This window comes from Argentina silus (genome assembly GCF_951799395.1).
Source record: "Argentina silus genome assembly, chromosome: 1".
Lineage (NCBI taxonomy): Eukaryota > Metazoa > Chordata > Actinopteri > Argentiniformes > Argentinidae > Argentina > Argentina silus.
The window spans coordinates 141599-162378 of NC_139655.1; the positions used below are offsets into that span (position 1 = coordinate 141599).

The 20780-nt window shown below is 49.5% G+C and overlaps 1 protein-coding gene across 2 annotated transcripts; it reads right to left on the reverse strand.

The window, feature by feature from the left end:
- Positions 1-363: 363 nt before the first annotated feature.
- Positions 364-10262, reverse strand: LOC310812067 (uncharacterized protein). Of its 2 annotated transcripts, none has more exons than XM_083680481.1 (8): positions 10113-10262; positions 7677-7751; positions 3973-5067; positions 3713-3781; positions 3518-3592; positions 3239-3316; positions 2622-2696; positions 364-2414 (listed from the first exon to the last, which is right to left on the reverse strand). In XM_083680481.1, exons 3-8 carry the CDS (start codon positions 5021-5023, stop codon positions 1117-1119), a joined length of 2646 nt encoding a protein of 881 aa, XP_083536607.1. In that variant the 5' UTR covers positions 5024-5067; positions 7677-7751; positions 10113-10262; the 3' UTR covers positions 364-1116. The 2 variants fall into 2 exon arrangements, with proteins under 2 accessions (XP_083536607.1, XP_083536606.1); XM_083680480.1 differs by having other exon boundaries at positions 2622-2699; positions 10113-10261.
- Between the last annotated feature and the right edge of the window lie 10518 nt (positions 10263-20780).

Below are 20780 nucleotides of genomic sequence, written 5' to 3' on the forward strand. Positions count from 1 at the left end.
CTGACCCTGAGCCCAGAGCTCTGTTCTCCCTGGGGGGTGACCCTGAGCCCAGAGCTCTGTTCTCCCTGGGGGGTGACCCTGAGCCCAGAGCTCTGTTCTCCCTGGGGGGTGAGTGTGAGTGTGTGTGGGGGGGGGGGGGTCATTTCCTCTCAATAACAGGATGTCCTCCTCTTCTTTTCTCCTTACAGTGCCGGGATGCATTCCAATGCAGGAATATTCTAGTGACAGTCAGAAAAGTAAACCATTTGAATAAAAGAGTATTATAGAGTATTATATCAAATATTCTGAAATTGTCCAACCGGAAAGAGAGCGTATGATTTATCATCTCACTAAACAGAAACATTCACAAGGCATGTTCTTCCTTTTCACTTTTATTTGACATTTTCATTACAGAACAGAAATGGATTCATATCAATCCAGTTAAAAACATTACTGTCCCAGAAGATAAATTCCTTGTGCATCCAGGAGTTACAACAAATAAAAAATCACATTCTGTACACGTATGCATTGTAGACCCCACGGTCACCATGACAACACCATACAATAGCCTTTCCATCCATGTATAAGAGCCCCCTGTTGGTGGTTTGATAGTATGACAGCTGTTTGGTCATCCTGAGGAAGTAGTGCTCTGAGTTACTACTAAGTTTACAGCCCAACTTGTTTCTTTACTTTCTACAACGGAGTGACTCTGTGATCACATGGTGATTCTCCCACCTAGCTACACAGTGATCAATACAGTGTGATTCTCCTACAGTGATCAATACAGTGTGATTCTCCTACAGTGATCAATACAGTGTGATTCTCCTACAGTGATCAATACAGTGTGATTCTCCTACAGTGATCAATACAGTGTGATTCTCCCACAGTGATCCATACAGTGTGATTCTCCCACAGTGATCCATACAGTGTGATTCTCCCACAGTGATCCATACAGTGTGATTCTCCCACAGTGATCAATACAGTGTGATTCTCCTACAGTGATCCATACAGTGTGATTCTCCCACAGTGATCCATACAGTGTGATTCTCTGCAGCTTTCTCCTCTCCTACCACTCCACCAATACCTAAATCCATTCCTCTCCTCTTCTCTCCTCCTCTGTCTCTCTCTGTGTGTGAGCTACTTTAGACTTGTGACATAGACCTCATCTAAAAACTGTGTACTAAGATTTTTTAGTCTTTGTCTCAGTATCTCTATCTCTCTGTCCTTTTCCTCCTTCTGTCTCTGTATCTCTCTGTTCTTATCTTCCTTCAGTCTCTCCACCTGTCTGTCCTTCTCCTCCATCTGTCTGCTGAACTCCCTCTGCATCTTGGTCTTTGAGATCATGATGTTCCTCTGTAACTCAGGTAGGACGACCTTCATCAGGTTTCTCTCTGCTTCAACTCTGGCATCTCCTTCATAGTTCTCCCTGATCTCCTCAATCTCCTGTCTGTGTCTCTCCTCCCTCTCCCTCCTCTCATTCTCTCTCTCCTCTCTAAATCTCTGCAGCTTTCTCTCCATCTCCTCCCTTCGACCAGACTCACTCTTTAGCTCCCTCTCCAGCTCTCTTTTCTTCTCCTCATCCTTCTCTTCGTTCACCTGTCTCTCCAGTTCAGTTGTTCTATCACTGAGTGTTCTGATCTCTCCTTCGTGCTCCTGGATTACTCCCTCTATCTTCTTCAGAGAATCCTGCAGCTCCTTCTCAAGCCTCTCCTTCACCTCTCTCTCCTCTCTCTGTTTCCTCTCCTCTCTCTCCCTCTGTATTGCTCCCTCCATCTCTCTGATCTGGGCCTCTGCCTCCTGGTAGGTCTGACTGCTGTAGAAGCTCTCTCTGTTTCCTGCCACCATCTCCTCTACCTGGTGTAGCAGCTCTGGGACCTGAGTGCCATGGGCCCTGTCTTTAATGTTGAGGACATGGTACCTGTTCCCACATTTCTCGACAAGCTTCTGGAGGTCCTGACTCCCTGCTTGGAGAAATTCCTCTCTGCTCTGCTCTTTCAGACTGTCAGCATGGGTGAATAGAATGACAGTGTGTCCCCAACAACCCTCCCCAAACATCTTCTCCATTCTCTCCAGCGCCCCTCTCTCCTCCCCCTTAGAGGGCTCCACTGGTAGGACCAGGAGGAAGGCGTGGGGTCCCGGGGCAGACAGACGGACACAGAGCCCCACATCCTGTCTCATCTCCTCCAGAGAGAGTCCAGGGTTGAACCAGTCTGGAGTGTCCACCAGCACCAGCCGTCTCCCACACACGTCCCCCTCTCTCCTCTTACTCCTCTGGGTCACTGCAGAGGGGCTGGCCTGGGCCCCAAACTCCTCTCTGCCCAGGATGGTGTTTCCTGCTGCACTCCTCCCAGCCCCAGTCCTCCCCAGCAGCACCAGTCTCAGCTCAGACACACTGGGAGACACTGGGGAGTCTGGACCGCTGCTCTCTCCTCCCACTGCAACACAACACAGGACAATGGTCACAACACATGCTGGAAATATACATGATATATTTAATAATCAGGGGATATATTAAACACACTGACAAGAATATGAATAATAAATTGAGGGTATTGAAGGATTCTATCGTTTCGAGTGTGTTCTGAAAATCACAGTGTGGAATGTCAGGATCAGTAATGTTTTAGAGAGCAGCAACTACTTACTATGAGGAGGATTCCGCTCCATGCTGTGTCTCCTCCTCAGTGGCAGTGTGGGGTCCGTATCTGAGGTCTCTGCTCCTACTGAAACACAACACAGGGGACCAGGAACAGCATTGATACATTGGGGTCACCACAAAATATGTGTTAGAAGTTAAGGGATAAGAGAAATCTGACAATGATATTGGACAAAACACAATGAGTTGCATCATCGTGAACATAACATCATATCTACATGATGTTGTTGTTGTTGACGGGGTAGATTGACCAGGTAGAAAACATGATGGGGTAGATTGGCCAGACAGAAAACATGATGGGGTAGATTGGCCAGACAGAAAACATGATGGGGTAGATTGACCAGGTAGAAAACATGATGGGGTAGATTGACCAGGTAGAAAACATGATGGGGTAGATTGACCAGGTAGAAAACATGATGGGGTAGATTGACCAGGTAGAAAACATGATGGGGTAGAGATACCAGACAGAAAACATGATGGGGTAGACATGACATAATTGTTGACAGAATTTAGAATGTGTTCTGAATTCTGAATGTTGAATCTGTTCAAAGGTACATGGAGAATATCAGGATCAGTGAATGTGTTATGAGGGCTTTAGTCACTTACTCCTTGGAGGAATCAACTCCATGCTGTGTCTCCTCCTCAGTGGCAGTGTGGGGTCTGTATCTGAGGTCTCTCCTCCCACTGCAACACAACACAGGACCAGTCAACATGCTGACATGTTGGGGTCACCACAACAATTACTATCAGAACTTCAAAGGAATGGAGAATTCTGATGGTAATGTAGTTCAACAAGTAGTGAAATAAAGAGTAGAACAAGTGAGGATCAAGATGATGAGCTGTATGCAGCTGTTTCACACATCTCTGGCTGTGGTGATGACTCACTGTTTGGAGGCAGCTCCATGCTGCGTCTCCTCCTGATGGGGAGTCTGAGGCCTGTATCTGAGGTCTCTCCTCTCTCTACAACAACAACAACCATTTCATTGTAGAATGTTTGAGGAACATTTGGAATTAGTTCTGTGAAAGAAACATAGAATTTGAAGCCTCTTGAAATCATGGAGGTTTCTCCATCACACTCACCAGTCATCTGGGCTGAGACCTCACTCTTCAGTCTCTCTACTTCAGTCTTCAGATCACATATCTGTTGTGCTGAAATTATAGAGGAAAACTAGGACATGAATTCTGTTGACAGTGGGCAGGAAAGCAATAACACTCATATCCACAAACATGGTACTGTTTAATGAGTATTGTACATACAGTCATTATTATATTGATATTATTGTATTATTAGTATAATATTATATTGTACATATAATAGGTTTTTTTCTTTCACATCTCACCAAGTTGTGTATTTTCAGTGTTGACATCCTCCACTTGTCTGCCTCTGTCTTTCAACTGCTCATCTCTCTCTGCTTGCTGTTTGGTTAGTTCATCCAGTAGTCTGTCTTTCTCCTCTAGTTGTTGGTCCTTCTCTCCCAGTCTCTGGTTCTTCTCCTCTAGTTGTTGGTCCTTCTCTCCCAGTCTCTGGTTCCTCTCCTCTAGTTGTTGGTCCTTCTCTCCCAGTCTCTGGTTCCTCTCCTCTAGTTGTTGGTCCTTCTCTCTCAGTCTCTGGTTCATCTCCTCTAGTTGTTGGTCCTTCTCTCCCAGTCTCTGGTTCCTCTCCTCTAGTTGTTGGTCCTTCTCTCTCAGTCTCTGGTTCCTCTCCTCTAGTTGTTGGTCCTTCTCTCTCAGTCTCTGGTTCATCTCCTCTAGTTGTTGGTCCTTCTCTCCCAGTCTCTGGTTCCTCTCCTCTAGTTGTTGGTCCTTCTCTCCCAGTCTCTGGTTCCTCTCCTCTAGTTGTTGGTCCTTCTCTCCCAGTCTCTGGTTCCTCTCCTCTAGTTGTTGGTCCTTCTCTCTAACTGTCTGGTTCCTCTCCTCTAGTTGTTGGTCCTTCTCTCTCAGTCTCTGGTTCCTCTCCTCTAGTTGTTGGTCCTTCTCTCCCAGTCTCTGGTTCATCTCCTCTAGTTGTCCATCTCTTTCCTTTAGTTGCTTCTCTCTCTCTTCTAGCTGCTTGTCCTTCTCTTCTAGTTGTTTTCCCCTCTCTCCGAGTTCCTGCCTTTTCTCCTTTAGTTCACTGTTTTTTTCTGTTAGTAGTTTGTCTCTCTCTGCTAGCTGTTTGTCTTTCTCCTCCAGTTGTCTCTTACTCTCCTCCACCTCATTGGCAGTGTTCTCCAGTAGTCTCTCTTTCTCTCTCGCCTGCAGGGTCATATCAGCCAGCTGTGTGTCTCTCTGCTGAAGGTCTGTGTGTCTCTCTTTGATGTTCTCATTCAGTTGTGTTGTGGTTTTCTCCAGTCTGCTCTCTGTGTCCTTAAGTTGTCTGTTCATCTCCTCCAGAGTCTTATTCTTATCCATCAGTCTGTCCCTCTCCTTTAGAAGTTTGTTGTCCGTCTCTATCTCTAAAGGAGATTTGAACACATGATTTATTGACTGTTGTATTAGCAGGAAGAACAAGTAGATTCACTCATGTTTAGATTTTTATCATTCAATCAAAAATGTAAAAAACACATTGCCATCTGAGTTGAATAAACCATGAAGAGATTTCACTGATTCAGTTGATGCATTAATTCATTCTGTCTCAATCGTCTCTCCTCCAGACTCTATTATCTCTATTACTCTATTACCTCTATTATCTCTATTACCTCTATTACTCTATTACCTCTATTATCTCTATTACTCTATTATCTCTATTACCTCTATTATCTCTATTACTCTATTATCTCTATTACTCTATTACTCTATTATCTCTATTACCTCTATTATCTCTATTTCTCTATTATCTCTATTACCTCTATTACTCTATTACTCTATTACTCTATTATCTCTATTACTCTATTATCTCTATTACTCTATTATCTCTATTATCTCTATTACTCTATTATCTCTATTACTATATTATATCTATATCTCTATTTCTCTATTATCTCTATTATCTCTATTACTCTATTATCTCTATTACTATATTATCTCTATTACTCTATTATCTCTATTACCTCTATTATCTCTATTTCTCTATTATCTCTATTACCTCTATTACTCTATTATCTCTATTACTCTATTATCTCTATTACTCTATTATCTCTATTATCTCTATTACTCTATTACTCTATTATCTCTATTACTCTATTATCTCTATTACTATATTATATCTATATCTCTATTTCTCTATTATCTCTATTACTCTATTATCTCTATTACTATATTATCTCTATTATCTATATTACTCTATTATCTCTATTTCTCTATTACTCTATTATCTCTATTACTCTATTACTCTATTATCTCTATTACCTCTATCATCTCTATTATCTCTATTACTCTATTATCTCTATTACTCTATTATCTCTATTTCTCTATTATCTCTATTACTCTATTATCTCTATTTCTCTATTTCTCTATTTCTCTATTATCTCTATTACTCTATTATCTCTATTACTCTATTATCTCTATTTCTCTATTATCTCTATTACTCTATTATCTCTATTACTCTATTATCTCTATTACTCTATTACTCTATTATCTCTATTATCTCTATTACTCTATTATCTCTATTACTCTATTATCTATATTACTCTATTATCTCTATTTCTCTATTATCTCTATTACTCTATTATCTCTATTTCTCTATTTCTCTATTTCTCTATTATCTCTATTACTCTATTATCTCTATTACTCTATTATCTCTATTTCTCTATTATCTCTATTACTCTATTATCTCTATTACTCTATTATCTCTATTACTCTATTATCTCTATTACTCTATTATCTATATTACTCTATTATCTCTATTTCTCTATTACTCTATTACTCTATTTCTCTATTATCTCTATTATCTCTATTACTCTATTATCTCTATTACTCTATTATCTCTATTACTCTATTATCTCTATTACTCTATTATCTCTATTTCTCTATTATCTCTATTTCTCTATTACTCTATTATCTCTATTACTCTATTATCTCTATTTCTCTATTATCTCTATTACTCTATTATCTCTATTACTCTATTATCTCTATTATCTCTATTACTCTATTACTATATTATATCTATATCTCTATTTCTCTATTATCTCTATTATCTCTATTACTCTATTATCTCTATTACTATATTATCTCTATTACTCTATTACTCTATTATCTCTATTACCTCTATTATCTCTATTTCTCTATTATCTCTATTACCTCTATTACTCTATTATCTCTATTACTCTATTATCTCTATTACTCTATTATCTCTATTACTCTATTATCTCTATTATCTCTATTACTCTATTATCTCTATTACTCTATTATCTCTATTATCTCTATTACTCTATTATCTCTATTACTATATTATATCTATATCTCTATTTCTCTATTATCTCTATTACTCTATTATCTCTATTACTATATTATCTCTATTATCTCTATTACTCTATTATCTCTATTTCTCTATTACTCTATTATCTCTATTACTCTATTACTCTATTATCTCTATTACCTCTATCATCTCTATTACTCTATTATCTCTATTACCTCTATTACTCTATTATCTCTATTTCTCTATTATCTCTATTACTCTATTATCTCTATTTCTCTATTATCTCTATTTTCTCTATTACTCTATTATCTCTATTTCTCTATTATCTCTATTACTCTATTATCTCTATTACTCTATTACTCTATTACTCTATTATCTATATTACTCTATTATCTCTATTTCTCTATTTCTCTATTATCTCTATTATCTCTATTACTCTATTATCTCTATTACTCTATTATCTCTATTACTCTATTATCTCTATTTCTCTATTATCTCTATTACTCTATTATCTCTATTACCTCTATTTCTCTATTATCTCTATTTCTCTATTATCTCTATTTCTCTATTATCTCTATTATCTCTATTACTCTATTATCTCTATTACTCTATTATCTCTATTACTCTATTATCTCTATTATCTCTATTATCTTTTATTATATGAAACCATCTATTCTATAATTCTCCTCCAGACTGTCTCACACTTACCAAGCAGATCAGCTGATTTCTCTCTCTTCAGCTTGTCCTCCACACTCTCGTCCCTTAACCACCTTGCAGCGTGACCTGGATCCATGTTAGGAGAAACTGAGAGGTGAGTTCTGTGTAACAGACTACAGCACATCAACACAAGGCAACACACACTAATCAAATACCTCCAGTTACTCAATCTCCTATCTCAGTCTATCCAATGACCATGTCCACCAGAGGAAGAGCTTGTGAGAATGTGGGGAACACTTTACTGAGAGAGGTGATAATGTAGCATTCATAAAGCATTCATTAAGCCTTTGTATGCATGACATAAAGAGCCAGGGGAGGGTGGGTGAGTAGAGGGAGGGAGGGGTGGGTGGGTGGGTTTTGGGAGGGAGGGAGAGAGGGAGTGTAGAGGGAGGGAGGGAGGGTAGAGGGATGGTAGAGAGAGGGAGGTAGGGAGGGAGGGATAGAGGGAGTGTAGAGGGAGGGAGGGAGGGTAGAGGGATGGTAGAGAGAGGGAGGTAGGGAGGGAGGGATAGAGGGGGAGGGTGGGTGACTAGAGGGAGGGAGGGAGGGAGGTTGAGTAGAGGGAGGGAGGGTGGGTAAAGGGAGGGTAGAGGGAGGGAGGGAAGGAGACAGGGTAGAGGGAGGGAGGGAGAAAAAGGGAGGGTGGGTGACTAGAGGGAGGAAGAGGGAGGATGGGTGAGGAGAGGGAGGGAGGGATGGAGGGAGAGAGGGAGGGTAGATGGAGGGAGGGATGGTAGAGGGATAGATGAAGGGAGGTAGGGAGGGAAGGTAGAGTGAGGGAGGGGGAGGGTGGGTGAGTAGAGGGAGGGAGGGGTGGGTGGATGGGTTTTGGGAGGGAGGGAGGGAAGGAGGGTAGATGGAGGGAGGGAGGGGGGAGGGAGGGAGGGGGGGTAGAGGGATGGTAGAGAGAGGGAGGTAGGGAGGGAGGGATAGAGGGAGGGATGGAGGGAGGGAGGGAGGGAGGGAGGGAGAGAGGGAGGGTGGTACGGAGGGAGGGAGGGAGAGAGGGTAGAGGGATGGATAGATGGAAGGAGAAAAGTAGGGAAAGAGGGAGGGAGGGAGAGAGGGTAGAGGGATGGATAGATGGAAGGAAGGAGGGAGGGTGGGGGGGAGGTATGGAGGGAGGGAGGGATGGAGGGAGGGTATAGGGAGGGAGGGAAGGATGGAGGGAGGGAGGGAGGGAGAGAGGGAGGGAGGGTGGTACGGAGGGAGGGAGGGAGAGAGCGTAGAGGGATGGATAGATGAGGGAGAGAAGAAGGGAAAGAGGGAGGGAGGGAGAGAGGGTAGAGGGGTGGATAGATGGAGGGAGGGAAGTATGGAGGGAGGTAGGGAAAGAGGGAGGGAGGGTAGAAGGATGGATAGATGGAAGGAAGGAAGGAGGGTGGGGGGGAGGTATGGAGGGAGGGAAGGAGGGCGGGTAGAGGGATGGTGGGAGGGAGGGAAGGAGTGAGGGAGGGATGGAGGGAGGGAGGGAGGGTAGAGGGAGGGAGGAAGGGATGAAAGGAGAGATGGTAGAGGGGTAGAGGGAGTGCAGAGGGAGGGAGGGAGGGAGGATGGATAGATTGAGGGAGGGAGGGAGGGAGTGTAGAAGGGGAGGGAGGGAAGGAGGTAGGTATGAAGGGAGGGAGGATAAAGGGAGGATAGAGGGAGGGAGGGAGGGGGAGGGTGGCTGGGTAGAGGGAGGGAGTGAGGGAGAGTAGAGGTCGGGGGGAGAGAGGGAGGGAGGGGGAGAGTGGGTGACTAGAATGAGGGAGGGAGAGAGGGAGGAATGGAATGAAACATGGCTGGTTGTTAGTGTTCATTATTACTTTCTGTTACTTTCAGGGAGGGGAGAGGGAGGGAAGTAGGAGGAGGGTGGGTGAGGAAAAGGAGGGAAGGAGGGAGGGTGGGTGGGTTTTGGGAGCGAGGGAGAGTGAGAGAGAGAGGTCGGGAGGGAGGGTAGAGGGAGGGAGGGAGGGAGGGAGGGTAGAAGGAGGGAGGGTAGAAGGAGGGAGGGGGAGGGTGGGTGAGTAGAGTGAAGAAAGGGAGGGAAGGAGGGAGGCTGGGTGGGTGGGTTTTGGGAGGGATGGTAGAGGGAGGAAGGGAGGGATTGAGGGAGGGAGGGAGGGAGGAAAAAGGGAGGGTAGACGGAGGGAGGGAGGGAGAGAAGGAGGAAGCGAGGGTAGAGGGAGAGAGGGAAGGGGAGGGTGGGTGACTAGAGGGAGGAAGGGGGAGAGTAGGTGAAGAAAGGGAGGGAGGGAGGGAGGGAGGGAGAGGGTAGGTGAGGAAAAGGAGAGTGAGTGAGGGAGGGAGGGAGGGAGGGAGGGAGGGTTCAAAGTCAAGTAGCAGATCTACATTCTTCAGTCTTTCCTAAAGCAGATTTGTTGGACGTCAATTTCTTAAAGAGTTTTGTATCTTTTAGTGGAACAAATACAAGTCATCACTCACCTCTACGAGCTTGAGATGAAAAGAAGAAGAGAGAAGGAGAAAAGGTCAGTAATTGTCACTTCATAAACCACATCAATAAATCAGATTGAACCAATGATCAATAGTCAAGAGGATCATGCTGGAAGACTCCAAAGGAAATGGAATGAAACATGGCTGGTTGTTAGTGTTCATTATTACTGTCTGTTACTTTCAGGGAGGGGAGAGGGAGGGAGGGAGGGAGGGAGGGAGAGAGGGAGGGAGGGAGAGTAGAGGGAGGGTAGAGGGATGGAGGGAGGGAGGGAGAGAGGGAGGGAGGGTAGAGGGAGGGAGGGAGTGAGGGAGGGAGAGTAGAGGGAGGGTAGAGGGAGGGAGGGAGTGAGGGAGGGAGGATAAAGGGAGGATAGAGGGAGGGAGGGATGGTGGGCGGGAAAGAGGGTAGAGGGTGTAGGGTGGGAAGGAGGGAGGTTGGGAGGGAGGGAGGGAGGGTGGGTTTTGGGAGTGAGGGAGAGAGAGAGACAGAGAGAGGGAGGGAGGCTAGAGGGAGGGAGAGAGAGAGGGAGGAAGGGGGGGTAGAGGGAGGATAGAGGGAGGGAGGGAGGGAGTGAGGGATGGAGGAGGGAGGGAGGGTAGAGGGAGGGTAGAGGGAGGGAAAGAGGGTAAAGGGAATTAAGAGGGAGGGAGTGATTGAGGGAGGGAGAGTGGGAGGGAGAGTGGAAGGGAGGGAAGGTAAAAAGAGGGAGGGAGGGAGGCAGGTATGGAGGATGGACAGGGAAGGAGGGAGGGAGGGAAACAGGGAGGGTAGAGGGAGGGAGGGAGGGTTCAAAGTCTAGTAGCAGATCTACATTCTTCAGTCAGAGGGAGAGAGGGAGGGAGGAAGGGAGGGTAGAGGGAGGGAGGGAAGGAGGAGGGAGGGAGGGGGGGTGGGTGAGTAGAGGGAGGAGGGAGGGTGGGAGGGAGGGAGGGAGGGATGGTAGAGGGAGGGAGGGAGGGAAGAGGGATGGAGGGAAGAGGGATGGAGGGTAGAGGGATGGAGAGTGTGTAGAGGGAGGGAGGGAGGGAGGGAGGGAGGAAGGGAGGGAGGGAGGGAGGGAGGGGAGAGGGATGGTAGAGGGAGGGAAGGAGGGAGGGAGGGAGGGGGGGAGGGTTCAAAGTCAAGTAGCAGATCTACATTCTTCAGTCTTTCCTAAAGCAGATTTGTTGGACGTCAATTTCTTAAAGAGTTTTGTATCTTTTAGTGGAACAAATACAAGTCATCACTCACCTTCAACCCAATCTTCAGCTGAAAAGAAGAAGAGAGAAGGAGAAAAGGTCAGTAATTGTCACTTCATAAACCACATCAATAAATCAGATTGAACCAATGATCAATAGTCAAGAGGATCATGCTGGAAGACTCCAAAGGAAATGGAATGAAACATGGCTGGTTGTTAGTGTTCATTATTACTGTCTGTTACTTTCAGGGAGGGGAGAGGGAGGGAGGGAGGGAGGGAGGGAGGGAGGGAGAGTAGAGGGAGGGTAGAGGGATGGAGGGAGGGAGGGAGAGAGGGAGGGAGGGTAGAGGGAGGGAGGGAGTGAGGGAGGGAGAGTAGAGGGAGGGTAGAGGGAGGGAGGGAGTGAGGGAGGGAGGATAAAGGGAGGATAGAGGGAGGGAGGGATGGTGGGCGGGAAAGAGGGTAGAGGGTGTAGGGTGGGAAGGAGGGAGGTTGGGAGGGAGGGAGGGAGGGTGGGTTTTGGGAGTGAGGGAGAGAGAGAGACAGAGAGAGGGAGGGAGGCTAGAGGGAGGGAGAGAGAGAGGGAGGAAGGGGGGGTAGAGGGAGGATAGAGGGAGGGAGGGAGGGAGTGAGGGATGGAGGAGGGAGGGAGGGTAGAGGGAGGGTAGCGGGAGGGAAAGAGGGTAAAGGGAATTAAGAGGGAGGGAGTGATTGAGGGAGGGAGAGTGGGAGGGAGAGTGGAAGGGAGGGAAGGTAAAAAGAGGGAGGGAGGGAGGCAGGTATGGAGGATGGACAGGGAAGGAGGGAGGGAGGGAAACAGGGAGGGTAGAGGGAGGGAGGGAGGGAGGGTTCAAAGTCTAGTAGCAGATCTACATTCTTCAGTCAGAGGGAGAGAGGGAGGGAGGAAGGGAGGGTAGAGGGAGGGAGGGAAGGAGGAGGGAGGGAGGGGGGGTGGGTGAGTAGAGGGAGGAGGGAGGGTGGGAGGGAGGGAGGGAGGGATGGTAGAGGGAGGGAGGGTGGGAGGGAGGGAGGGAGGGAGGGAGGGGAGAGGGATGGTAGAGGGAGGGAAGGAGGGAGGGAGGGAGGGAGGGAGGGAGGGAGGGAGGGTTCAAAGTCAAGTAGCAGATCTACATTCTTCAGTCTTTCCTAAAGCAGATTTGTTGGACGTCAATTTCTTAAAGAGTTTTGTATCTTTTAGTGGAACAAATACAAGTCATCACTCACCTCTACGAGCATCTGATGAAAAGAAGAAGAGAGAAGGAGAAAAGGTCAGTAATTGTCACTTCATAAACCACATCAATAAATCAGATTGAACCAATGATCAATAGTCAAGAGGATCATGCTGGAAGACTCCAAAGGAAATGGAATGAAACATGGCTGGTTGTTAGTGTTCATTATTACTGTCTGTTACTTTCAGGGAGGGGAGGGGGAGGGAGGGAGGGAGGGAGGGAGGGAGGGAGAGAGGGAGGGAGGAGGGAGGGAGGGAGGGAGGGTGGGTGGGTGAAGAAAGGGAGGGAAGGAGGGAGGCTGGGTGGGTGGGTTTTGGGAGCGAGGGAGGGATGGTAGAGGGAGGAAGGGAGGGATTGAGGGAGGGAGGGAGGGAGGAAAAAGGGAGGGTAGACGGAGGGAGGGAGGGAGGGAGAGAAGGAGGAAGCGAGGGTAGAGGGAGAGAGGGAAGGGGAGGGTGGGTGACTAGAGGGAGGAAGGGGGAGAGTAGGTGAAGAAAGGGAGGGAGGGAGAGAGGGAGGGAGGGAGGGTAGAGGGAGGGAGAGGGTAGGTGAGGAAAAGGAGAGTGAGTGAGGGAGGGAGGGAGGGTTCAAAGTCAAGTAGCAGATCTACATTCTTCAGTCTTTTCTAAAGCAGATTTGTTGGACGTCAATTTCTTAAAGAGTTTTGTATCTTTTAGTGGAACAAATACAAGTCATCACTCACCTCTACGAGCTTGAGCTGAAAAGAAGAAGAGAGAAGGAGAAAAGGTCAGTAATTGTCACTTCATAAACCACATCAATAAATCAGATTGAACCAATGATCAATAGTCAAGAGGATCATGCTGGAAGACTCCAAAGGAAATGGAATGAAACATGGCTGGTTGTTAGTGTTCATTATTACTGTCTGTTACTTTCAGGGAGGGGAGAGGGAGGGAGGGAGGGAGGGAGGGAGGGAGAGAGGGAGGGAGGGAGAGTAGAGGGAGGGTAGAGGGATGGAGGGAGGGAGGGAGAGAGGGAGGGAGGGTAGAGGGAGGGAGGGAGTGAGGGAGGGAGAGTAGAGGGAGGGTAGAGGGAGGGAGGGAGTGAGGATAAAGGGAGGATAGAGGGAGGGAGGGATGGTGGGCGGGAAAGAGGGTAGAGGGTGTAGGGTGGGAAGGAGGGAGGTTGGGAGGGAGGGAGGGAGGGTGGGTTTTGGGAGTGAGGGAGAGAGAGAGACAGAGAGAGGGAGGGAGGCTAGAGGGAGGGAGAGAGAGAGGGAGGAAGGGGGGGTAGAGGGAGGATAGAGGGAGGGAGGGAGGGAGTGAGGGATGGAGGAGGGAGGGAGGGTAGAGGGAGGGTAGCGGGAGGGAAAGAGGGTAAAGGGAATTAAGAGGGAGGGAGTGATTGAGGGAGGGAGAGTGGGAGGGAGAGTGGAAGGGAGGGAAGGTAAAAAGAGGGAGGGAGGGAGGCAGGTATGGAGGATGGACAGGGAAGGAGGGAGGGAGGGAAACAGGGAGGGTAGAGGGAGGGAGGGAGGGAGGGTTCAAAGTCTAGTAGCAGATCTACATTCTTCAGTCAGAGGGAGAGAGGGAGGGAGGAAGGGAGGGTAGAGGGAGGGAGGGAAGGAGGAGGGAGGGAGGGGGGGTGGGTGAGTAGAGGGAGGAGGGAGGGTGGGAGGGAGGGAGGGAGGGATGGTAGAGGGAGGGAGGGTGGGAGGGAGGGAGGGAGGGAGGGAGGGGAGAGGGATGGTAGAGGGAGGGAAGGAGGGAGGGAGGGAGGGAGGGAGGGAGGGAGGGAGGGTTCAAAGTCAAGTAGCAGATCTACATTCTTCAGTCTTTCCTAAAGCAGATTTGTTGGACGTCAATTTCTTAAAGAGTTTTGTATCTTTTAGTGGAACAAATACAAGTCATCACTCACCTTCAGTCCAACCTTCAGATGAAAAGAAGAAGAGAGAAGGAGAAAAGGTCAGTAATTGTCACTTCATAAACCACATCAATAAATCAGATTGAACCAATGATCAATAGTCAAGAGGATCATGCTGGAAGACTCCAAAGGAAATGGAATGAAACATGGCTGGTTGTTAGTGTTCATTATTACTGTCTGTTACTTTCAGGGAGGGGAGGGGGAGGGAGGGAGGGAGGGAGGGAGGGAGAGAGGGAGGGAGGGAGAGTAGAGGGAGGGTAGAGGGATGGAGGGAGGGAGGGAGAGAGGGAGGGAGGGTAGAGGGAGGGAGGGAGTGAGGGAGGGAGAGTAGAGGGAGGGTAGAGGGAGGGAGGGAGTGAGGATAAAGGGAGGATAGAGGGAGGGAGGGATGGTGGGCGGGAAAGAGGGTAGAGGGTGTAGGGTGGGAAGGAGGGAGGTTGGGAGGGAGGGAGGGAGGGTGGGTTTTGGGAGTGAGGGAGAGAGGGAGGAAGGGGGGGTAGAGGGAGGATAGAGGGAGGGAGGGAGGGAGTGAGGGATGGAGGAGGGAGGGAGGGTAGAGGGAGGGTAGCGGGAGGGAAAGAGGGTAAAGGGAATTAAGAGGGAGGGAGTGATTGAGGGAGGGAGAGTGGGAGGGAGAGTGGAAGGGAGGGAAGGTAAAAAGAGGGAGGGAGGGAGGCAGGTATGGAGGATGGACAGGGAAGGAGGGAGGGAGGGAAACAGGGAGGGTAGAGGGAGGGAGGGAGGGAGGGTTCAAAGTCTAGTAGCAGATCTACATTCTTCAGTCAGAGGGAGAGAGGGAGGGAGGAAGGGAGGGTAGAGGGAGGGAGGGAAGGAGGAGGGAGGGAGGGGGGGTGGGTGAGTAGAGGGAGGAGGGAGGGTGGGAGAGAGGGAGGGAGGGATGGTAGAGGGAGGGAGGGTGGGAGGGAGGGAGGGAGGGAGGGAGGGGAGAGGGATGGTAGAGGGAGGGAAGGAGGGAGGGAGGGAGGGAGGGAGGGAGGGAGGGAGGGTTCAAAGTCAAGTAGCAGATCTACATTCTTCAGTCTTTCCTAAAGCAGATTTGTTGGACGTCAATTTCTTAAAGAGTTTTGTATCTTTTAGTGGAACAAATACAAGTCATCACTCACCTTCAGTCCAACCTTCAGATGAAAAGAAGAAGAGAGAAGGAGAAAAGGTCAGTAATTGTCACTTCATAAACCACATCAATAAATCAGATTGAACCAATGATCAATAGTCAAGAGGATCATGCTGGAAGACTCCAAAGGAAATGGAATGAAACATGGCTGGTTGTTAGTGTTCATTATTACTGTCTGTTACTTTCAGGGAGGGGAGGGGGAGGGAGGGAGGGAGGGAGGGAGGGAGAGAGGGAGGGAGGGAGGGAGGGTGGGTGGGTGAAGAAAGGGAGGGAAGGAGGGAGGCTGGGTGGGTGGGTTTTGGGAGCGAGGGAGGGATGGTAGAGGGAGGAAGGGAGGGATTGAGGGAGGGAGGGAGGGAGGAAAAAGGGAGGGTAGACGGAGGGAGGGAGGGAGGGAGAGAAGGAGGAAGCGAGGGTAGAGGGAGAGAGGGAAGGGGAGGGTGGGTGACTAGAGGGAGGAAGGGGGAGAGTAGGTGAAGAAAGGGAGGGAGGGAGAGAGGGAGGGAGGGAGGGTAGAGGGAGGGAGAGGGTAGGTGAGGAAAAGGAGAGTGAGTGAGGGAGGGAGGGAGGGAGGGAGGGAGGGAGGGTTCAAAGTCAAGTAGCAGATCTACATTCTTCAGTCTTTTCTAAAGCAGATTTGTTGGACGTCAATTTCTTAAAGAGTTTTGTATCTTTTAGTGGAACAAATACAAGTCATCACTCACCTTGAGCTGAAAAGAAGAAGAGAGAAGGAGAAAAGGTCAGTAATTGTCACTTCATAAACCACATCAATAAATCAGATTGAACCAATGATCAATAGTCAAGAGGATCATGCTGGAAGACTCCAAAGGAAATGGAATGAAACATGGCTGGTTGTTAGTGTTCATTATTACTGTCTGTTACTTTCAGGGAGGGGAGGGGGAGGGAGGGAGGGAGGGAGGGAGGGTGGGTGGGTGAAGAAAGGGAGGGAAGGAGGGAGGCTGGGTGGGTGGGTTTTGGGAGCGAGGGAGGGATGGTAGAGGGAGGAAGGGAGGGATTGAGGGAGGGAGGGAGGGAGGAAAAAGGGAGGGTAGACGGAGGGAGGGAGGGAGGGAGAGAAGGAGGAAGCGAGGGTAGAGGGAGAGAGGGAAGGGGAGGGTGGGTGACTAGAGGGAGGAAGGGGGAGAGTAGGTGAAGAAAGGGAGGGAGGGAGAGAGGGAGGGAGGGAGGGTAGAGGGAGGGAGAGGGTAGGTGAGGAAAAGGAGAGTGAGTGAGGGAGGGAGGGAGGGAGGGAGGGAGGGAGGGTTCAAAGTCAAGTAGCAGATCTACATTCTTCAGTCTTTTCTAAAGCAGATTTGTTGGACGTCAATTTCTTAAAGAGTTTTGTATCTTTTAGTGGAACAAATACAAGTCATCACTCACCTCTAAGAGCTTCAGATGAAAAGAAGAAGAGAGAAGGAGAAAAGGTCAGTAATTGTCACTTCATAAACCACATCAATAAATCAGATTGAACCAATGATCAATAGTCAAGAGGATCATGCTGGAAGACTCCAAAGGAAATGGAATGAAACATGGCTGGTTGTTAGTGTTCATTATTACTGTCTGTTACTTTCAGGGAGGGGAGAGGGAGGGAGGGAGGGAGGGAGAGAGGGAGGGAGGGAGAGTAGAGGGAGGGTAGAGGGATGGAGGGAGGGAGGGAGAGAGGGAGGGAGGGTAGAGGGAGGGAGGGAGTGAGGGAGGGAGAGTAGAGGGAGGGTAGAGGGAGGGAGGGAGTGAGGGAGGGAAGAGGGATGGAAGGAGGATAGAGGGAGGGAGGGATGGTGGGCGGGAAAGAGGGTAGAGGGTGTAGGGTGGGAAGGAGGGAGGTTGGGAGGGAGGGAGGGAGGGTGGGTTTTGGGAGTGAGGGAGAGAGAGAGACAGAGAGAGGGAGGGAGGCTAGAGGGAGGGAGAGAGAGAGGGAGGAAGGGGGGGTAGAGGGAGGATAGAGGGAGGGAGGGAGGGAGTGAGGGATGGAGGAGGGAGGGAGGGTAGAGGGAGGGTAGCGGGAGGGAAAGAGGGTAAAGGGAATTAAGAGGGAGGGAGTGATTGAGGGAGGGAGAGTGGGAGGGAGAGTGGAAGGGAGGGAAGGTAAAAAGAGGGAGGGAGGGAGGCAGGTATGGAGGGAGGGAGGGAGGCAGGTATGGAGGATGGACAGGGAAGGAGGGAGGGAGGGAAACAGAGAGGGTAGAGGGAGGGAGGGAGGGAGGGTTCAAAGTCTAGTAGCAGATCTACATTCTTCAGTCAGAGGGAGAGAGGGAGGGAGGAAGGGAGGGTAGAGGGAGGGAGGGAAGGAGGAGGGAGGGAGGGGGGGTGGGTGAGTAGAGGGAGGAGGGAGGGTGGGAGGGATGGTAGAGGGAGGGAGGGAGGGAAGAGGGATGGAGGGAAGAGGGATGGAGGGTAGAGGGATGGAGAGTGTGTAGAGGGAGGGAGGGAGGGAGGGGAGAGGGATGGTAGAGGGAGGGAAGGAGGGAGGGAGGGAGGGAGGGACGGAGGGAGGGAGGGAGGGAGGGAGGGAGGGTTCAAAGTCAAGTAGCAGATCTACATTTTTCAGTCTTTCCTAAAGCAGATTTGTTGGACGTCAATTTCTTAAAGAGTTTTGTATCTTTTAGTGGAACAAATACAAGTCATCACTCACCTTCAGTCCAACCTTCAGCTGAAAAGAAGAAGAGAGAAGGAGAAAAGGTCAGTAATTGTCACTTCATAAACCACATCAATAAATCAGATTGAACCAATGATCAATAGTCAAGAGGATCATGCTGGAAGACTCCAAAGGAAATGGAATGAAACATGGCTGGTTGTTAGTGTTCATTATTACTGTCTGTTACTTTCAGGGAGGGGAGGGGGAGGGAGGGAGGGAGGGAGAGAGGGAGGGAGGGAGGGAGGGTGGGTGGGTGAAGAAAGGGAGGGAAGGAGGGAGGCTGGGTGGGTGGGTTTTGGGAGCGAGGGAGGGATGGTAGAGGGAGGAAGGGAGGGATTGAGGGAGGGAGGGAGGGAGGAAAAAGGGAGGGTAGACGGAGGGAGGGAGGGAGGGAGAGAAGGAGGAAGCGAGGGTAGAGGGAGAGAGGGAAGGGGAGGGTGGGTGACTAGAGGGAGGAAGGGGGAGAGTAGGTGAAGAAAGGGAGGGAGGGAGAGAGGGAGGGAGGGAGGGTAGAGGGAGGGAGAGGGTAGGTGAGGAAAAGGAGAGTGAGTGAGGGAGGGAGGGAGGGAGGGAGGGAGGGAGGGAGGGTTCAAAGTCAAGTAGCAGATCTACATTCTTCAGTCTTTTCTAAAGCAGATTTGTTGGACGTCAATTTCTTAAAGAGTTTTGTATCTTTTAGTGGAACAAATACAAGTCATCACTCACCTCTAAGAGCTTCAGATGAAAAGAAGAAGAGAGAAGGAGAAAAGGTCAGTAATTGTCACTTCATAAACCACATCAATAAATCAGATTGAACCAATGATCAATAGTCAAGAGGATCATGCTGGAAGACTCCAAAGGAAATGGAATGAAACATGGCTGGTTGTTAGTGTTCATTATTACTGTCTGTTACTTTCAGGGAGGGGAGAGGGAGGGAGGGAGGGAGGGAGAGAGGGAGGGAGGGAGAGTAGAGGGAGGGTAGAGGGATGGAGGGAGGGAGGGAGAGAGGGAGGGAGGGTAGAGGGAGGGAGGGAGTGAGGGAGGGAGAGTAGAGGGAGGGTAGAGGGAGGGAGGGAGTGAGGGAGGGAAGAGGGATGGAAGGAGGATAGAGGGAGGGAGGGATGGTGGGCGGGAAAGAGGGTAGAGGGTGTAGGGTGGGAAGGAGGGAGGTTGGGAGGGAGGGAGGGAGGGTGGGTTTTGGGAGTGAGGGAGAGAGAGAGACAGAGAGAGGGAGGGAGGCTAGAGGGAGGGAGAGAGAGAGGGAGGAAGGGGGGGTAGAGGGAGGATAGAGGGAGGGAGGGAGGGAGTGAGGGATGGAGGAGGGAGGGAGGGTAGAGGGAGGGTAGCGGGAGGGAAAGAGGGTAAAGGGAATTAAGAGGGAGGGAGTGATTGAGGGAGGGAGAGTGGGAGGGAGAGTGGAAGGGAGGGAAGGTAAAAAGAGGGAGGGAGGGAGGCAGGTATGGAGGGAGGGAGGGAGGCAGGTATGGAGGATGGACAGGGAAGGAGGGAGGGAGGGAAACAGAGAGGGTAGAGGGAGGGAGGGAGGGAGGGTTCAAAGTCTAGTAGCAGATCTACATTCTTCAGTCAGAGGGAGAGAGGGAGGGAGGAAGGGAGGGTAGAGGGAGGGAGGGAAGGAGGAGGGAGGGAGGGGGGGTGGGTGAGTAGAGGGAGGAGGGAGGGTGGGAGGGATGGTAGAGGGAGGGAGGGAGGGAAGAGGGATGGAGGGAAGAGGGATGGAGGGTAGAGGGATGGAGAGTGTGTAGAGGGAGGGAGGGAGGGAGGGGAGAGGGATGGTAGAGGGAGGGAAGGAGGGAGGGAGGGAGGGAGGGACGGAGGGAGGGAGGGAGGGAGGGAGGGAGGGTTCAAAGTCAAGTAGCAGATCTACATTTTTCAGTCTTTCCTAAAGCAGATTTGTTGGACGTCAATTTCTTAAAGAGTTTTGTATCTTTTAGTGGAACAAATACAAGTCATCACTCACCTCTACGAGCTTGAGCTGAAAAGAAGAAGAGAGAAGGAGAAAAGGTCAGTAATTGTCACTTCATAAACCACATCAATAAATCAGATTGAACCAATGATCAATAGTCAAGAGGATCATGCTGGAAGACTCCAAAGGAAATGGAATGAAACATGGCTGGTTGTTAGTGTTCATTATTACTGTCTGTTACTTTCAGGGAGGGGAGAGGGAGGGAGGGAGGGAGGGAGAGAGGGAGGGAGGGAGAGTAGAGGGAGGGTAGAGGGATGGAGGGAGGGAGGGTAGAGGGAGGGAGGGAGTGAGGGAGGGAGAGTAGAGGGAGGGTAGAGGGAGGGAGGGAGTGAGGGAGGGAAGAGGGATGGAAGGAGGATAGAGGGAGGGAGGGATGGTGGGCGGGAAAGAGGGTAGAGGGTGTAGGGTGGGAAGGAGGGAGGTTGGGAGGGAGGGAGGGAGGGTGGGTTTTGGGAGTGAGGGAGAGAGAGAGACAGAGAGAGGGAGGGAGGCTAGAGGGAGGGAGAGAGAGAGGGAGGAAGGGGGGGTAGAGGGAGGATAGAGGGAGGGAGGGAGGGAGTGAGGGATGGAGGAGGGAGGGAGGGTAGAGGGAGGGTAGCGGGAGGGAAAGAGGGTAAAGGGAATTAAGAGGGAGGGAGTGA

Coding starts and splice junctions, on each gene's coding strand:
- LOC310812067 (XM_083680480.1), bottom strand. CDS start 5,023: ATGGATAAGAATAAGACTCTGGAGGAGATGAACAGACAACTTAAGGAC. Junction 3,593..3,712: donor GGTCTCAGCCCAGATGACTG/GTGAGTGTGATG, acceptor TTGTTGTTGTAG/AGAGAGGAGAGACCTCAGAT. Junction 2,415..2,621: donor GGAGCGGAATCCTCCTCATA/GTAAGTAGTTGC, acceptor GTTGTGTTGCAG/TGGGAGGAGAGAGCAGCGGT.